Source organism: Castor canadensis, chromosome 12, assembly GCF_047511655.1.
Source record: "Castor canadensis chromosome 12, mCasCan1.hap1v2, whole genome shotgun sequence".
In the NCBI taxonomy this organism is placed as follows: Eukaryota; Metazoa; Chordata; class Mammalia; order Rodentia; family Castoridae; genus Castor; species Castor canadensis.
Window position 1 is genome coordinate 114,165,767 of NC_133397.1, and position 18,133 is coordinate 114,183,899.

The 18,133-nt window shown below is 42.0% G+C and overlaps 1 protein-coding gene and 1 pseudogene across 1 annotated transcript; one reads left to right on the forward strand and one right to left on the reverse strand.

The window, feature by feature from the left end:
* Positions 1 to 3,250: 3,250 nt before the first annotated feature.
* Gstm3 (glutathione S-transferase mu 3) lies at positions 3,251 to 6,279 on the forward strand. Its single transcript, XM_020176958.2, has 8 exons — positions 3,251 to 3,405; positions 3,748 to 3,823; positions 4,159 to 4,223; positions 4,894 to 4,975; positions 5,069 to 5,169; positions 5,515 to 5,610; positions 5,690 to 5,800; positions 6,082 to 6,279. The coding sequence occupies exons 1-8, from the start codon at positions 3,358 to 3,360 to the stop codon at positions 6,178 to 6,180; spliced, it is 678 nt and encodes a 225-aa protein (XP_020032547.1). The 5' UTR covers positions 3,251 to 3,357; the 3' UTR covers positions 6,181 to 6,279.
* A 9,667-nt stretch (positions 6,280 to 15,946) lies between these two features.
* On the reverse strand, positions 15,947 to 16,874 carry LOC109694804 (large ribosomal subunit protein eL8 pseudogene; annotated as a pseudogene).
* Positions 16,875 to 18,133: the final 1,259 nt, after the last annotated feature.

An 18,133-nucleotide genomic window follows, 5' to 3' on the forward strand; every position in this document is an offset into this window, starting at 1 on the left:
TCAGCTGTGTTACCTGTAGCAAGTCATTCCACTCTCCAGGTCCCTGTTATCTCTAAGATTAAGTGAAGACTTTGGACCGTCTGTGGCTTCTATGTCTTTTAGCAGAAGTAGTCAACCTTTATCTCAAAACTGTTGTGGAATAAACTCCTGTCTCCACATAAGACCAAGCCATACTTTTATTGATTTAATCTACAGATAAAGTATGATGTACTTAGGGATTCAAGGGCCCTTGAGGGTTCTTAAGAAGTTCCCTTAAGTGTCTCTCTTAGCTGAATTTGTAATGACCCTAACATTGTGTGGAACTCAATGAGCTATTTTTAGAACTTCTCTGTCATTCTTGGCTCCCTGGCCTCAGAAAATCATCTCTTGAGCTGGGAGCAGAGACTAAGAAAGCAAAAAATTTTCCTCACAAAAGAGAAAAAGTGGACCTTTAATGGTCTGAGTTGACAAGGGTAAATATAACCAGAAATGTAAATTTCTCAGAATGGAGGGAGGCCCATTACCCACTGGGCCTCTCAGAACTGAAGAGGACCTAGAAGCAGGAAAACCTTACAGCACCAAAAAGAAAAAAAAAAAAAAGTGATTCATCCCAGTGTTCCTCAGACTTCACAGAAAAGACTGAGGTGAGGTAAAGTAAGGTGAGAGGCTGTCAGGATGGCCAAGCACAGAAGAATTAGCCCAGCTGAAGTAGTAGAGCTTGATCAGAACCCAAGACCACTCATGAGAACTTGAGTGACTCACCCAACCATTCCAGGCTTCAGTTCCTTTTTCCATAAAATGGGTATTATGCCTACTTCACAAAGTTGTTAAGTTTAATAATTTAGCTAACATATGAAATACGTAGTCTATTACCAGACAGGTCATAAGTACTCAATAAGTATATACCTCAAGTTAACTTGTGACTGGCTTTTTGTTATCTTGGAAGGAGAAACTAAGCATTATAAATTCATGTGTCCCCATGTTTGCACTTTTTTTCTTTCTTCTTTTTAGCAAAGTGTCCTTTTTAAGAAACTCCAAGTTTGTTTCAGTTGAACTAATGGCAATGTGATTTCCCACACTCAGGCTAGAGGAGAAGGGGATGGGAGCCATACTGAGCTGTGCTATGGAGACTGGGCAGAGCAGCTCTGGTCTCCCCTCTCCACTCCTCCAAAGTCAGCTCACAAATCCTATCTCTCCTGCCCAGTGGTAACACTGTTATAAATCTGTACCCATTTTCCATTCTCATGGGCTCTCCATAAACACTGAACAGTTCTTCACAGGACTGTTAGGGCCTCCTACAGACCTCTTGCTCTATCAAGGTCACTATCATGCCCATGATGGTAAAGCTAACTGCTAATTCTCAGGTTTCATCTCACTGGACCTATCAGCCACATTTGATGTACTTGCTCACTCCCACCTTCGAATGTCTTCACTTGGTTTTCAGGCACCTGGTCTTCCTCCCAACACACCAGCACACTGGCCATTCTTTTTTCAGACACCTTTCCTGGTTCTTCCTCATCCCCAAACTTCTAAACGTTGTGCCAGAACACTCTAAAGCTGTAGACCTTATTTCTTCTCTGCTGCTCTTACTTCTATGTTGACCTCACCTGGTTTTAAATGCCCTCTGTACAGCCATAGCTTCCTGTACTTACGTTCCCTCTGTGTGGCGTTCTCCCTGCCTCCTGCACACATGGCCTCTGCAGCACAATGCCGGATTCTGCGCCTGCGTCAGGTCTTTGCTTAGAGGTTATTATCTCAGTGAGATCTCCCATGCACACATTCTTTAAAAACACAAATCTCCTTCCTTCTGGGGGCTCTCCCACCCCCATAAACCCACTTCCTATCCCTCTTCTCTGTTTTCTTGTTTTTTTTTTTAATTTTTCCCCCCTACCCCCACCCCTTTTCTCTGTTTTCTTTCTCTCCACAGTATGTGTATCATTCTCTGAGTTACTATATTCATTTATTCCTGCCTCTCTTCATTAGAATATGTTTCCTGAGGGCAGGGGCGTTTGCTGATTTCAGTTCTGTATCCCCAGCACCTAACACAGTGCCTGCCCCTAATAGGCATAAACACTGCTGGATAGCCGAATGAATCAGAAAATGAAAAATGGCAGTTATTTTCCCTTCCCTAATCTACTCTACACAAAGAAGCTAGCTTCCCTAAAGGAGAACCTGACAACATCACTCACCTCAGCAAAACATCCAAATCTGCAGCATGTGCCTAGTTTTCTAAGTATACAATACACACTGCATTTTGAAGACAATACAAAAACAAGGAGTAGGAAATATCTCAATCATTTTGATATTAGTTACACTCTGAAATTATAGTATTTTGGGATATGATAAACTAAATAAAATTATTATTAATTCACCTGTTTCTTTTTACTAGAAACAAAACATTTTGAATCACACCCATAGCTTGGGATTACATTTCTATTGGACACAGTGATCTAGACACTACTCACAGACCAGAGAAAAAAATGCCCGAACTCCCCTCTTTGCAAGTCAAGGCCTTCTTATGCAACCTGCCCTCCACATGCTTTTCCCACTGTGTCTCTCCCTAGGGCCCAGCACAACTTCATAAACAAGCCTAGCCCAACAGTACTTGCTGTTCCTCCTACACACTTGTATTTCTCCTCTTCCAGCATCTGCTCTATCCTCCTCCTGCCGGGAATGTCCTTTGCAGCACTGCCAACGCCTCAGTGGCCTTGCTCAGGGCCCACCTTGGCCTTGAGGCCTTCCCATTAACAGCCTCTCTCGGCCGGAGCGCTTAGGTGATGCCTCACTCCTGGATCACTCCTAACTCAGTTTTATGGGCTCAAGCAATTTATGGCTTTCTTATCATTATGCCATCCTTCCGTGGCTCTTTTCACTCCCCAATTCTGGAGCGAAAGATGGCATAGTCAGCTAGCTATTCCCTGGTGGCTGGAGTCCCGCCCAACTCTCGTGGACTGCCCACTCCCCCCACCCCAGCCCCGGTACAGTAAAACTACGCATGAATCTCACCCTCCCTAGGTAACTTAAGGTCCCTACTTTTTGAGTGTTGGTGCATCTTCTGCCCTGACTGGCACCGTAAATGACTGAAGGGCACTTCCCACGCATGGGGAAACGGGGTACTTCAACTAACTTCGGGAGCTATCACGCCTGCGCACTGGGGGCGGAGGGGAGGGGGGCGGAGGGGAGGGGGGCGGAGGGGAGGGGTACGGAGGGGGGCGAGAGAGAAGCCGCGCATGCGTGTGACCCGGTGGGCGCGTGAGTGGCAGGGCAGGCTGGAGGCGGAGCCAGACAACCCGCGTTGGCCCCGCCCACCACCAGAGTATAAGGCCCGGCCGCTCGCAGTCCATCGCTGGTCCTCGAAGGCTCGCACACGTCTTCGTCATGTCGTCCAAGTCGTCGATGGTTCTGGGTTACTGGGATATTCGCGGGGTGAGTGCCCTCTCAAGGTCGGAGCCGCTCGGTCCGGGAGACAGACGCGGAGGCGGTCTCCTTTAGCAGCTGCTGTACGTGGTGGTGGGGGGCCTTGTATGGGGAGCCGACCCCTGCCCAGCCTCTGGGGTCTCCAAGCCCCGCCGGGAGGGCCTGAAGGCTGCATGGTGTCGGGGCCGGGCTGTGGGGCTGCTGGACTGCTTAACGACCACCCCAGCATGATGCGGGGGCTTGGCAGTGCTGGGCCGGGGGACGTTGGCGGGCGGGGGTGGGGTGGGGACCGTGGGAACCGCGCAGGCGCCGGGTCAGGGTTGTCTCCCCCCCCCCGCCCCACCACCCCAGCTGGCCCACGCCATCCGCCTGCTCTTGGAGTTCACCGACACATCGTATGAGGAGAAACGCTACACGTGCGGGGAAGGTAAAGCTGCAGTGGGTGCTGCGCCCTGCCTCCCCTAGGCCGAGTTGGCATCCAGTTGTCCCTAGCTTGTGCCCGGGGGGGTGGCATCGCACCAATCACCTGGGAGCTTCCTGCTGTATCCTGTGTGAGGGGAGGCGCATCCTTTTCCTGGAGCTGGGGGTTCCCCTCTGCCGTGGCCCAATCCTATCTTAATACTTAGCCAAATAGGCCGCAAAGACTAAATGGTTAAACTTTGGAGGGCTGGGAATTTGAGGAATTTGGACTAAGGTATTTCTTTAGGTCCTTGAGTCAGGTGGATTAGTAAGGAGGATGGGTCTGGCTTCTCTCTCTTACAGCTCCTGACTATGATCGGAGTCAATGGCTGGATGTGAAGTTCAAGCTAGACCTGGATTTTCCTAACGTAGGTGGTTTTTAGGAGAGGAAGAAGCAGAAGGAAAAGTCTTCAAGTATATCTAGTGTTGCTTTTTCCCCTCCCTGGTTTGACAGGATCTAGAACATGGGATCTTAGCATGTTTAGAATAGATAAAATTCAAAGGTTCTTGAACTGGAGGGGGGAAAAAAATCACATTTTCATTTCCACTAACAAAAGTTAACATTTCCTTCAATAGTGAACAAGCAATGAGCGACATTAATTACTAGCATGCCTGTGACTTTGTCACTAGAGGAAATGAGGTATTTTCATGGTCTGTTAAATGTGTTGCAGGTATTGTAAATGTTACATTCCTCACTACTTGTGAAATTATGGTTACTACATCTGCTTGCTTTTTAATGTATGAATCACGTTAATAAGTACATGTTATAATTTTGCTTTTAAATGTTCTATAGTTTTGTAATTTGTATTTAAAAAACCCTATTCTGAGTAAGGCTGTATGGCACACACATACAGATTTAAGAACCTTTGTCTAGAATCAGGTGGGGACCCATTGCTACTTTCTACTTATTTTCTTCCTTTCCCCTTGCAGCTTCTCTCTCTCTTGCAAGTTTCACCTTGCAAGTTTCCTCTTTCCCAGGAGAGGGAAGGTAACAAGAGAGAGCTAGGCTTTTCATGTCCACTGTCCTTTTCCTTCCAGCTGCCCTATCTCCTGGATGGGCAGAACAAGATCACCCAGAGTAACGCCATCTTACGCTACATCGCTCGCAAGCACAACATGTGTGAGTGGGGTAGAGCCAATAAAGGAGACCAGCCTGTTTGCTCAATTGGAAGTGGATGATCCCAAGAGTCATTTGTTGCCATTTGGCCAATAGGTGGTGACAGTGAAGAAGAAAAGATTCGAGTGGACATCATGGAGAACCAGATAATGGATTTCCGCATGCAGCTGGTGCAGATCTGCTACAACTCTGACCATGTGAGTTTCCTTAGCAGGCATCAGCAGAGTTGGGGTATCAAGAAAAGAAGCACTTAGGAATCTAAGGGTTATTTCTATTCCCTTCTGTTGCTACCTTCCCACCAACCCAAGAATATGAAACAACTCATTTTTTTTTTTTTATTGTTTAGGCATGTAATTCTGGTGTTAGCTCTCCTCCTTTCCAAAGCTCTTTTTCCCTATCCTGCCTGCCACTCCCCCTCCCCCCAATGAAGGCAGAGAGAAGATGGCACTTGGAGAAGAAGTAATAATTGTCCATCACTGGCCTGTCCCCTGATAAGCTATGTAGATGATGATGGCTATTCTTGCTCATTTTTTCCCTCCCAGGAAAAACTGAAGCCTCAGTACCTGGAACAGCTACCTGGACAACTGAAACAATTCTCCTTGTTCCTGGGGAAATACTCCTGGTTTGCAGGGGAAAAGGTAGGAAGAAGGGAAAGGGAGAGGATACCTGTCTCTGCAGAACTTCATACACCTGACCATCTTACTCTCCTCCTCCTAGCTCACCTTTGTGGACTTTCTGACCTATGATGTCTTAGACCAGAACCGTATGTTTGAGCCCAAGTGCCTGGATGAGTTCCCAAATCTGAAGGCTTTCATGTGCCGCTTTGAGGTGATGCTCCCTGCCCCTTTCTTTTACAAACATTCACAGGTCCAAGGGGCCCCATTATGGTAGATTGTTATGCAACACCAGTTTTTGCTTAACGAGATCAATGGTTGAACACCTGGACCTTTATTTCCTGGGAAGGGGCTGGCCTCTACACCCCAAAGACATTGTCTATAAGAAATGAGAGGAAGGTGGCAGAGACAGCATGTGAATGCTGCTATTGTGTTGCATGGAGCTATTGGGCAGGACTAGGAGCCTAATAATAGTTTGGTGTGCTTTCTCTTCAGGCTTTGGAGAAAATAGCTGCCTACATGCAATCTGATCGCTTCTTCAAGATGCCCATCAATAACAAGATGGCCAAGTGGGGAAACAAGTGTATATGCTGAGCAAGAGGCAGACTTGACTGCTTATTTTGTTCCATCCTGTCTTTAGGGGCCCTGTACTTTTACCTTGTTTGCTCCTTTCAATAAATGGCATGTATGTTACTAGTGTCCACCTGAATTTCTCTTGGGTGTAAAGGCCAAAAGGGAGTAAGGATATGTTGAGAACGATCAAGATCTGAATTCAGTTACTGCAACATTGGTGTTCCCTTACTCTCCAGCTGAGGTCAAGGTCTAGAAGCTCCTTCCCAAGCCTTGAGAGTGAGTACTGGAAATAAAGACGTTGCACAGCTGGAGAGAGCAGTGTTTCAAATGGACCTGGAGCCACAATGAAGACCTAGTAAAGATACCAAATAAACTGTGTGATAAAACACAGTTTACACAGTTAAACATGTTTTACTGATACACTTAACAGAAGTGGAGATCAGAAGTAGACCCATGTATACTGGGGAATTTAGTGTGATAAAGGCAGTATTTCAAACTGGTGGGCTAGCCAGTAGAGGTAGGACAGTTGAGCCTTATACCTCATACCATTCACAATTTGTCTGGAATTTAAGGCTCAACATTAAACCCAAAGCTTACATGTCTTGATGCACATGTGATCAGGGGATAGGAGAAGTTTCTCTAAGATACAAAAAAAAATTTTTAAAAGGTAAGAGGAAAGTAAATTAAACTTTCATGATAAGGCACAAAAAAGTGAACAAATGACAAGTGAGACAACAAAGGACTCAACTATAAATTAGTTTGTAAAAATGGGCAAAATCTGTGAACCATTTATAAAATAAAAATAATGAAAATATATTGAAGCCAAAAAGGACTGTGTTACTTAATGTAGTGTATTAAGTAATAGTATCAATATTAACATAAGTTTAGCAGCTTAAATCAATACATTCATTATCTCAGTTTCCATGGATCGGGAGTCTGGGCTTAGTTCAGTTCTCATTTGAAAATTGTACTCAGTGTGCCAGCCCAGGACTATGATCTCATCTCAGGGCTCAATTGGATGAGGAGCAGCTTCCAAATTCATGTGATTATTGACAGAATTCAGTTCTTTGTGCCCTGCTGGACAGAGAGCCTCCCTTGGCAGCCAGAGGCTATGTTTCATTCCTTACAAAAGAGGCCTTCCCAATATGGCCACTGGCTTCATCAAAGCCAGTAAAGGAGTCTTCTAGAGTCACTTCAATCCTATGTAATGTAACCATGGCAGTGACATCTTATCACCCTGTCCTACCTGTTATAGATTGGACCTTGAATGTCCTTCCTGTGGACATGGTGTTGAAGGCTTGGTCCCATCTACTGGGGAGTGGGGCCCAGTGGGAGGAAGTTAGGTATTCAGGGCATGCCCTTGAAGGGGATCATTTCCTTTCTTTCTCTTCACTTCCCCAGTGTCATGAATTAATCAGGCCTCGTCTAACATGTGTTCCCACCATGATGTACTATGATACCACAGGTCTAAAACAAGGCCAAATAACCATGGACAGAACCCTCTGAAACCAAGAGCCAAAATAAACCTTTCCTCCTTTTAAGTTGATTATCTCTGGTATTTCTTGCAGCAATGGAAAACTGACTAACCTATCAAAGGCAAATCATGGATCCTCCCCTCACTTCGGGAGGGGATTGCACAAGAATGGGAGTACCAGGGAAGCAGGGACGGACACTGAGAAGAGCAGGTCCTTTCCACAAGGGAAATGGCTTCCCAGGCCCCAGCCAGTCCCCTACTCTAATTATAACACAGGCCAAGAAAAAATTGCCACAATGGCTACCTTCAAGCAAGAGGTAGGTCCAGGGAGGATAGAAGGGGACAGCTTATCATCCCATAAACACAGAGTCCCAACAAACACAGAGAAATTACTATACTAGTGATGGGTTTATAACAGTTGCCTCAAAAAAAAAATCCTTGCAATAGGTACATTAGGCACATTAAATCAAATGGACCAGTTCCCCAAAAGTATGTTGGAAACTCATATTTGTCGAAGGTGAGCAGCCGAGTTAAAGCATTTCCCAGACAGAAGGAAATAGTTTACAGGATTAAAAGAAAATTCATTGTAGGGTTGGTTCACTGACACAGTGGGCGGAACAGGGACACTGATACCTGTAGATAAGGAACTGTCTTGAAAGACAGATTAAAGAGGGATTTATGGGAACACCTCGCCTTTGTATAGAAATTACACATTCCTTCCCCCTCAGTTGCAGGATAGGTGGCTCAAATGAGCCCTGCTGACAAAGAGGGACTTAAAGAGTTCAGATGGACAGTGAGGTGGAGTGAAGGATTAAATTTTAGCCAGTGTTTTTTCTACTGTGCAAATTTGCTCATGCCACTCCCCTGCTTAACCACATTTGGAGGACTCAGGAAAATGAGTTTGCCGCCAGTTGCCTTCATAACAATCTCTGCTTTCTTTCCAGCTGCATCTTCTGGTGTGTGTTCCCCATCTGGACCCCCATTCTGGAGCACTGGGTTCACCTTTTCTCTGTGCCTTAAAAAGCAGCCAGGTGTGGACTGTGGAGTCCAGCTCCCTGGGCCTGATCCTGGCTCTGCCCCCAGTCAGCAGTCAGCTCCCATGTGCGGTGTCTCAAGTCAATCAAGTCAATGTTTTGAGAACACTTGGGACAGAGCAATGTTGCATAGATTGATAAATCTAAACTATCCCAAAGCACCTTGTTCTCTTTATTTCCATGCTTTGGTACTTGCTGTTCCCACAGTCTTTCGCTCTCCCCACTTCCCCCGCCAATCCTCTTGTTCTGTGTAATGCCATCCATCTTCTAATCCAAGCCTAGAAGTCATATATGACATTGCCTTGTTAGTGATTGACAGCCACCAAAGATTTCTGATTTCTTCCACCACCCTCTCAAGTTCAGCAAACTAAACACAAACGGCAATTGCACGCATTTTCCAAGCAGGAGCTTCAAAAGCCAGCATGTAAGTTGCAATGTGGTCCTCCTACGGTGTGTGGGCATCATTCTAGAAACCTGGGCCAAGTGGAAACCTCTGCCAGTCCAGGCCTTTGACAGACTGTGAAAGGTAGGGCTCCCATGGACCAAATCTGGATATGAGATATAAGAAATGCATGCATATTGAGCCACTTAGATTTGGTTATCCTGACATCAAGCTGATTTAAATGCACTTATTTTAAATCTCCATTTCTGCAGGTTTGGGTGGTTTCCTGGATTAGCCCTGAGCACAGTGAACACTAATTGCTGAGCACACTAATTGCTTATTTAGATGTTTCTGCCACTAAACTATAAGTTGCCTGAGAGCAGGAACTGTCTTATGGTAATGTTCCTATGTAGCAGTTTGCATACAGTCTGGGAACAAAGCAGGCACTCACCACTAGGTAATGAGAATGGGAAGGAAAAGAGAAGCATTTGAGGTAAGTGCTTAAGGGCCTCAAGGAACTTCTAAAGTTCTCTCTGTTCTGGTTAAAAGACACAATACTTCAGGAATGCCTTGTTCTTAACACAAATAGATAGTTCAGGTAGAAGTGTTTGAAGTTCAGACCAAAGTTCAAGTTCAGGAAGGAACTGTGAAGAGCTCTGACACCCTGGAGTGGTTATTTTACACAAGTCTGGCTCACTTCTTGCTAATGTCATATTGGAATGAAATCATTTTGAAAACTAACCGGGATGGACTCAATGCTCTTAGCAGGGTTTCCAGTGGACATAATTACAGTGACTTGTAGGACTGAAATCCAGAAGAAAAGATTAGATGGATGTGAGTATTTGACTTTTCAATAGGTAAGTGCTGCTGTGTTATAAGTAGGAGGTGTTTCCACTGGTTTTTATGTAATAATAGAACAAGCAGGATAATCTTTCTGTTGTGTTAGAAATTTGAAGGAAAATTAGAATTATTAGATAGGTCCATATTTTATCTTCTATGGTAAGATGTTTCCAATTATACTAACAGATACTGTTTTTGCACTGTGATGGAAACCTTCTCAGCTTCCTTCCAAAATTATGTTTTTAATGAGAGGAGAATCAGAGGAGGGCAAAAAAATGCAGGGGGCTGTCAGGCCTCTTAGGTAGCCCTGTGCTCTGGTCGGGGAAGGGGATCTATGGGCTGCCCCACATGTGACTCAGTTGAGAAAAGTCATATATGATTGTAAGGAGTGTGACAGTTAGTGTTTACAGGAAGACTTATTCTGACTCCATTAGGAAGGGCCCCTCTAGCTTTCTGCCTCCTAGTCTTCAGTTACCATGTGGTAGTGGCTGGCCCATCTCTGTAACTTTATTTTTTTTATTATCATATTATTGTTGTACTTGGAATACATCGTGACATTTTAAAAAGTGCTTACAATATATTTTAAGTAAATTCACCCCTTCCATCATTCTGCCCCATTCTTAGAATAGTTTCAGCAGATCCCATTTTTTTCATTTTCATACGTGGTATATTATATTTCCACCATATTGACCCTCCTATACCCTTTTATATCCTCCTCCCTCCCACTGGTACCACCCCCCAGACAGGACCTGTTTTACCTTCTTGTTCTCTACACATTTTTGTTTGTTTAAGATATCTATACAGAGTTTTATCATGATATTTCCATGTATATATGTATTGTATCCCAAATTGATTCATCCCCTCCATTTTTCTCCAGTCTACCTTAGTCCTCTTCTTTTGGTGATTTCAACAAGTTTAAAAATTCTATATTCATTCTTGTATAAAAAGTACATAAACAATACTCACCTTCTTTACTTCCTTCTTTTACCCTCCCCCTTCCATTAGGCCCCTTCCCCCTAAAGTGGCCTGTTTTATATTTTTCCACTCTGTTGTTTAGGTGTCTGTTCATTCTTCAGTGAGATTTTTGCCTTGGTATTATACCTGTACATGCATTGTACTTAGGTCAATGTAACCCTACTCCACTGTACTTCCCAGCCCTTTTTCCCCATCCTGTGTCATTTAACAGTTTTCAGCATGTTGCCTTGTGTCCTGTTCCTACACAAATGTGATGTAACTTCATTATTACTCACTGTCTTCCTCTCCTTCCTTTCCTCTTCCCTTGGTCTCCTCTACCAGTCACACTTTGGGATACATATTCTGCATATATAATAGTGCTTGTATTTGTATTGGGCCTATATTCCTTGTATGAAAGAAAACATGTGGCCTTTGGCTTTCTGAACCTGGCTAACTTCACTTAAGATGATGTTGTCCAGTTCCATCCATTCACCTGAAAATGACAAAATTTCATTCTTCTTTATGGCTGAATAAAATTCCATTGTATATAAATATCACATTTTCTTAATCCGTTCATCAATTGTGGGGCATCCTGGCTGTTACCATAACTTAGCTTTTGTAAGTAATGCTGCAGTAAACATGGGTGTGCAGGTGCCTTTGTTGTAATCTGAGTTACTCCTAGGTATATCCCTAGGAGTGGAATTGCTGGATCATATGGCAGTTCCATTTTTAGTTTTTTGAGGAGCCTCCATAGTCATATTAGTCAGATTTGCTAGGGGTTTTTCAATCTTCTTTATCTTTTAAAAGAGCCTACTTTTTTGTTTTGTTGATTCTTTGTATTTTTTATGGGTTTTTTTTTTTTTGTCTCTATTTCATTGTTTTTGGTCCTTAATTTTATTATCTCTCTCCTGCTGATTTTGGGTTTAGCTTGTTCTTGTTCTTCTAGGAATTTGAGATGTAGCATTAGGTTGTTTATTTGAGAACTTTCTGTGTTTTTAATGTATACAGTCATAGCTATAAACTTTCCCCTTAGCACTGCCTTTGCTGTGTCCTGTAGGTTCTGGTAAGTTGTACTTTCATTTTCATTAAGTTATTTGATTTTTCTCTCTCACAGCCTCCAATATTCTTTCCTTGTTCTCTGTGCTAATTGTTTTAACTATAATATGCCATGGAGAGGTTCTATTTTGGTCATGTCTGTTTGGTTTCCTGGAGGTTTCCTGTACCTGGATGGGCAACTCTTCCTTGAGATTTGGGAAGATTTCTGCTACTATTTTGTTGATTATGTTTCCTATACATTTGACTTGCATCTCTTCTTCTTTGATGCCTGTGAGTCTCAGGTTTGGTTTTTTTGATGGAGTCACAGGGTTCCTGCATATTCCTCTTACAACTCTTCTGTCTTCTCTGTAAGTATTCTTCTGGTTTTGTTTTTTAATGTCTATTTTGTCTTTGAGCCCTGCAATTCTGTCTTCCATTTGTTCGAGTCTGCTGCAGTGACTTTCAACTGTTTTTTTTTATTTAAGGAACTTTTTTTCCTCCAAGACTTCTGTTCTTTTTTCTTTTTTTTTCTTTAGACTTTCCATGTCTTTGTTAAGTTCTTCTTTCACATCTTTATTTCATTTATCTCTTTTTTTAAAATAATTTCCTTGGTTTTGTTCCAGTGTTTGTTGAAATCCTCTTTGAGTTCATTTAGTTGTTTCTGTGTCATCTCAAGTTTTTTATTTGTATCTCGGTATTCTCAATTTATTTTTGTAAGTCCTGTTTAAGCTCCTTAAACAGTCTTGTTATCATTCTTCTGACCTCAGCAACTAAGGATTTTTCCCCTTCACTGTCCACTGAATACTCTATTATGTATTGTTATCCTTTTGAGGAATCATATTCCCTGTCTTCTTTTATTCCCCATGTTTCTATTTTGAGATTTGCTTATGTGTTATTGATAGTTGGTTGGGGGTTTTAATCACCGGTTATCTTTTCTCTTGCCTTAACTTCTGTGCTCTGGCTAGCTTGGTTGTTAGCTAGGTTATTGTATTGTTTCCATTCACTGACCTGGAGGTATAACTTAGCAATAACAAATTCACAGAATCAATGCTGAACCAGTTATTTACATAGTATATAAAACCCTTGGCAGTATTATCTATAAACAGTGGTTATTGGTGAAATAAAAATTGTTTGCATAGAGATTAAACTTAAGTAATAACAATGATTGGGATAGAAGAGGAGATGGGGAGGAATGGCAGTAGGGAAAGGGGCAGAAGAGAGGTATGAGGTGTGTGAGCTATGAGGTAATAAAGACCTAATGTATAGTTCAGTCATTGTGGAGGGATTGCAGACATATAGGAAGAATGGTAGTAATGTGTAAAGTTGGTGTAATAGACTATTGAGTGAATGGTTAGTGTGGAGGAGATTGGGATAATGGGAACAAAAGGAAGGGGAGGAAAGGATGGGAAGAAAGAAAAAAGGAGAAAAGAAAACAGAGGAAAGAAAAGAAAATGGAACAAAAGTGGGCTGAGCAAAATAAAATTCAAACAGAATGAAAAAAGATAAGTAAAAAATCCTAAAAGAAAAAATGTATTTATAATTCAAATTTCTTCCTTGTTATGAGAGAAGTGGGTTTTCTTTGAGTTCAATGAGGGCACTGTGTGCTTCCCTATGATTTCTAATCTAGGTGCTGTCCCTCTTGAAAGGGCTTTCTCTGGGTTCCTGCCCCTCCTTAGGATTGATATATTGGGCTGGGTGGCAATCACTGGTGCCTCTCTCTACTGGACAGGTTAATGGGAGGGTATCCACTTAAGATATTTAAATCCAGGCTCCTCTTGGGGGTGGGGTGGACAGTCAGGGGTCAGCTTGTTTAAGTAAGCAGGTTCTCCAAAGTAGTCCTGTAAGGAGCTGATCTGTGAGTAGTGACCAGCCCCTCCTGCCTGCTGGCCAAGCCTGGGGGCTGGAGTTGAGCTGTTTGGTCAAAAGCTCTTCTGTAGGGAAGCTGTTAGTTTCAGCTTTCTACTGGTTTCTCCAAGGTAGAGGCTTGATCAGTGCACAGTCAATCTAATTAATGATCATCTTTCAATATTTACCATCTTCTTTTGAGAGGAGAGAAGAGAACCCTTAAGATCTATCCTTATCAAGTGTACAATATAGTACTATTAATTATATTTACAGTGTTATACATTATCTGAAACTTCTTATCCCCTTGTTAATCTCTCCCCATTTCTCCCTCCTCCTTTGCAGCCACCATTCTAGTTTACATTCTAGTTTCTGCAACTATAAATTTGACCATCGTAGATTCCACATGTAAATGAGATCATGCAGTATTGTCCTTCTACATTTGGCTTATGTTAATTAGCATGGTGTCTCTAGGCTCATCTGTATTGTTGAAAAAGGCAGGATTTACTTCTTTTTAAAGACCAAATAAGATCATATAATTGTGCATACATATGCCACATTTTCTTTAGCCATTCATCATCCATCAATAGACATTTAGGCTGTTTTCATATCTTGGCTCTTGTGAATAATGCTGAAATAAACAGAGGAGTACAGATATCTTTTTGAAATATTGATTTTGTTTTCTTTTGGATATATGCCCAGAAATGGGATTGCTGAATCATCATTTTTAACTATTTGAGGACCATCCCATTTTGTTTTCCATATGGATCTATCAACAGTGAGGGTTCCCTTTTCTGCACATCTTTTTTGCTTATGAGCTATATGTACATATATTATCTATAATATTAACTCTTTATCAGATAAATGGTGTACAAATTTTTCTCCCATTGTGTAGGTCACTTTTCTCAAACTCCTCTGTCAATTGTTTCTTTTGCTGTGCAGAATCTTTATAGTTTGATGAAGTCCCACTTGTTTATTTTTGTTTTTGTTGCCTGTGCTTTTTGGGTCATATCTGAAAATCATTTCCCTGATGGATGTTAAGCTTTTCTTCTGTTTTCTTCTAGTAATTTTACAGTTTCAGGTCTTACATCTTCAATCAGTTTTGAGTTGATTCTTGTATATGGTTTGAGATAAGAGCTGTTTCATTTTTCAGCATGTGGATATCTTGTTTTCTCAGCATCATTTATTGAAGAGACTATCCTTTTCCAATTGCATGTTCTTGGCACCCTTGTCAATGAACAATTGACTGAAGAGGTATGGGTTTATTTCTAGGCTGTGTATTATGTTGCATTGATCTGTCTTTATCATACTATTGGATTACTGTAGCTTTGTAATATATTTTGAAATCAGGAAGTATGCTTTAAGTTTTGTTCTTGCTCAAGATTGATTTGGCTATTCAGGGGCTTTTTAGGTTCCATATGAATTTTAGAAACTTTTTTCTATTTTTGTATAAAGAATAATACTAAAATTTTGATAGGGCTTGCATTGACTCTGTAGATAGTTTTAAGTAGTGTGAGCATTGGAACGATTTTAATTCTTCCAGTCCATGAATATGGGATGTCTTTCTGTTTATTTGTTTTGTTTAATTTCCTTTATCAGTACTTAATGATTTTCAGGGTACAAGTCTTTTTCCTCTAGTTAGTTTTATTTCTCAGTATTTTCTTCTTTTTGTTGCTGTTGTGAATGGGATTTTGTTCTTAATTTGCTTTCCAGATAGTTTGTTGCTTGTGTACAGAAATGTGACTGGTTTTTTTTTGTTGTTAATTTTTTATCTTGCAATTTTATCCTGAATTTGTTTATTCTAACAGGTTTTTTTTTTGTTTTTTTTGGGGGGGTTAGGATGAGTCTTGAGGTTTTTCTATATAGATGATCGTGTCACCTGGAAACAGACAATTTCACTTTTTCTTTTGTTGATGCTTTTTATTGTTTTTCTTGTCTGATTGCTCTGATTATGTCTTCCAGTGTCATGTTGACCAGAAATAGCAAGAGTGGGCATTTTTGTGTTGACCTGGATCTTAGAGGGAAATGTTTTACTTTTTCTACATTGATGATGATGTTTCTTTTAATCCATTTTCTGCTGTATAGCAAATTTAACAGACTGGGTTTGTTCATCACATTTCTAGAGGCTGTGAGGTCCACGGTCAAGGGACTAGTGTCTGGTGAAGGCTTTCGTGCTACAAACAGCCTTGGTAGAAGGTGAAATGACAAAAGAACATATGTGAAAGAGGAAGCAAAAGGGTGGAACTCACTCTATTATAACCCACTGTAGCAATAATGAACCCACTTTTGTGATAATAACATTAATCCACAAATAAAAGCAGAATGCCCATGACCTAATCACTTGTCCTCCTCTTCATCTTCTTCCTCCTCCTCAAGTACAAAGAACTCAACATCACACCTTCAATCCAGTTTAGTGGCAAGCTCTTTAGCTTTTGCCTTTTCTAGCTCAGCTATTCAAGCCACAGATTTTGGACCCAGGACAATGCCATCCGTCATGGCAGATCTCTTCATATCTGTCATTGTAATTGGTTCTGACAGCTTCCACCAGCTTAGCCAGAGCTCCTCTGTCTTCCGAGTTTACCTGTACGAAAGCAACAGTAGTGCATATCTTCCTGAGGACTAGCTGTCCCAGCCTAGCTTTTCCCTTGATGATGCAGTAGGGGACCCCTACTTTGCAACACAGGGTAGTCAGGAATAAAATCAGCTTGATGGGATCCACGTCATGTGCAGTCACCACGAGCTGAGCCTTGTTCTCCACCAAGGTATTGACAGCATTGACCTCTGCTTGGAGAACTGGCTGTCTTAGTGGAGACATCTTTCCCAGCAGCTTTCTTCTCAGCCCTGACCTCTGCTTCATCTGCCCTGTACTTGTGGGCAAGCTTCAGCATGTGTGTAGCTGTTTGGTGGCCCAAGGCCTGGGTGAACTGGTTAATCCCAGGAGGCATTAGCTGCTTATGGAAGATGGCCTTGTGCTGCTGCTGCCAAATGTAACGGGCCATTTGATAAAGTAGGTGAGGTCTTTCAGGTTGGATCCTGTCCAAAGCTAGAGCTCTTAGTCTTCTTCTTCACCACCTTCTTGCCTCTTGCTTCTTCACAATAGCAAGGGATAGGGCCACTCTCTACCCTTGGCTTTCTTCCCTTTCAGCATCTTGCATAGCTGTAGAGATCTAGTCATTTCTTATAGATACCACTTCTTGATAGTCTTATAAAGGCAATTAAATTTCAACATGAGTGTCGGAGGGGACACTCAAACCATAGCTGCAGCTTTTCATCTGTGCCCTGAGATAAGTTCCTTGTACACCTGTTTTTTTTCAAAGTTTTAATCATGAATGCATGTTGAATTTTATTGAATACTTGTGTATCTACTGAGATGATAATGGTTTTTCTTTCATTTTTTTAGTGTTATATCACTTTGATTGCTTTGAGTCTATCGAGACATTTTTGCACTCCAAAGATAAATACCATTTGATCATGGTGTAGATCCTTTTAATGTGCTGATGAGTTTGGTTTGCTGGCATTTTATTGAGGATTTTTTCCTATGATCATTAGGGATATTTGTCTGTAGTTGTATTTTTTGTGGTATCTTTGTGGTTTGGAATTAGTGTGATGCTGGTCTCATAAAAAGAATTTGGGACTACTTCCTTTTCTATTTTTTGAAAGAGTTTGACAAAGATTGACATTAATTTTTTTAATATTTAGTAGAATTCATGCAGGAAGCCATCTGGTCATTGGCATTCCTTTTTTGGAAAGCTTTTGATGATGATTCAGGCTCCTTATTTGTTGTTATTGGTCTGGTCAGACTTTCTATCTCCTCTTGATTCAACTAGTATTTATCTTTTTGGGAATTTACCTACTTCCTCTAGGTTATCTAGTTTGTGGGCATATAATTATGCACAGTACTCTTTTCTAATCATACTTACTTCTGTGACATTAGTTGTAATGTCCCATTTTGTTTCTAGTTTTAATTAATTAAGTCTTCTCTTGCTTCCCATTTTTTTTTTGACAAGGGCTTTGTTATGCTGTGTAGGCTGGCCTTGGACTCATGATCCTCCTGCCTAGCCTCCATGTATATGGGATTACAAGCATGTACCACTGTACCCAGTCTCTTTGCTTTCTTTAAACACTGCTGATCTCTTGAGAGCTTGTTTGGAGGTTCTAGCAGGGGAGCGCAGCTACTCTTATACCCTTGACCGAAGAACGGTCCTCCTCTATCGCGGATGGTCGTCCTCTTCGACCGAGCACGCACCTTCAGGAGGGACGCACATGGAGCGGTGAGGGAGGAAGGGGACACCGGCCTAGCCAGCCAGATCAGCCGAATCAACCCTGGCGATCAATGGGCTGACAGATGAACACTGATCTCTTTAGCAACTTCCCTACATCCTTCTTTTCTGGCCAATCTGTAAAATATCCACA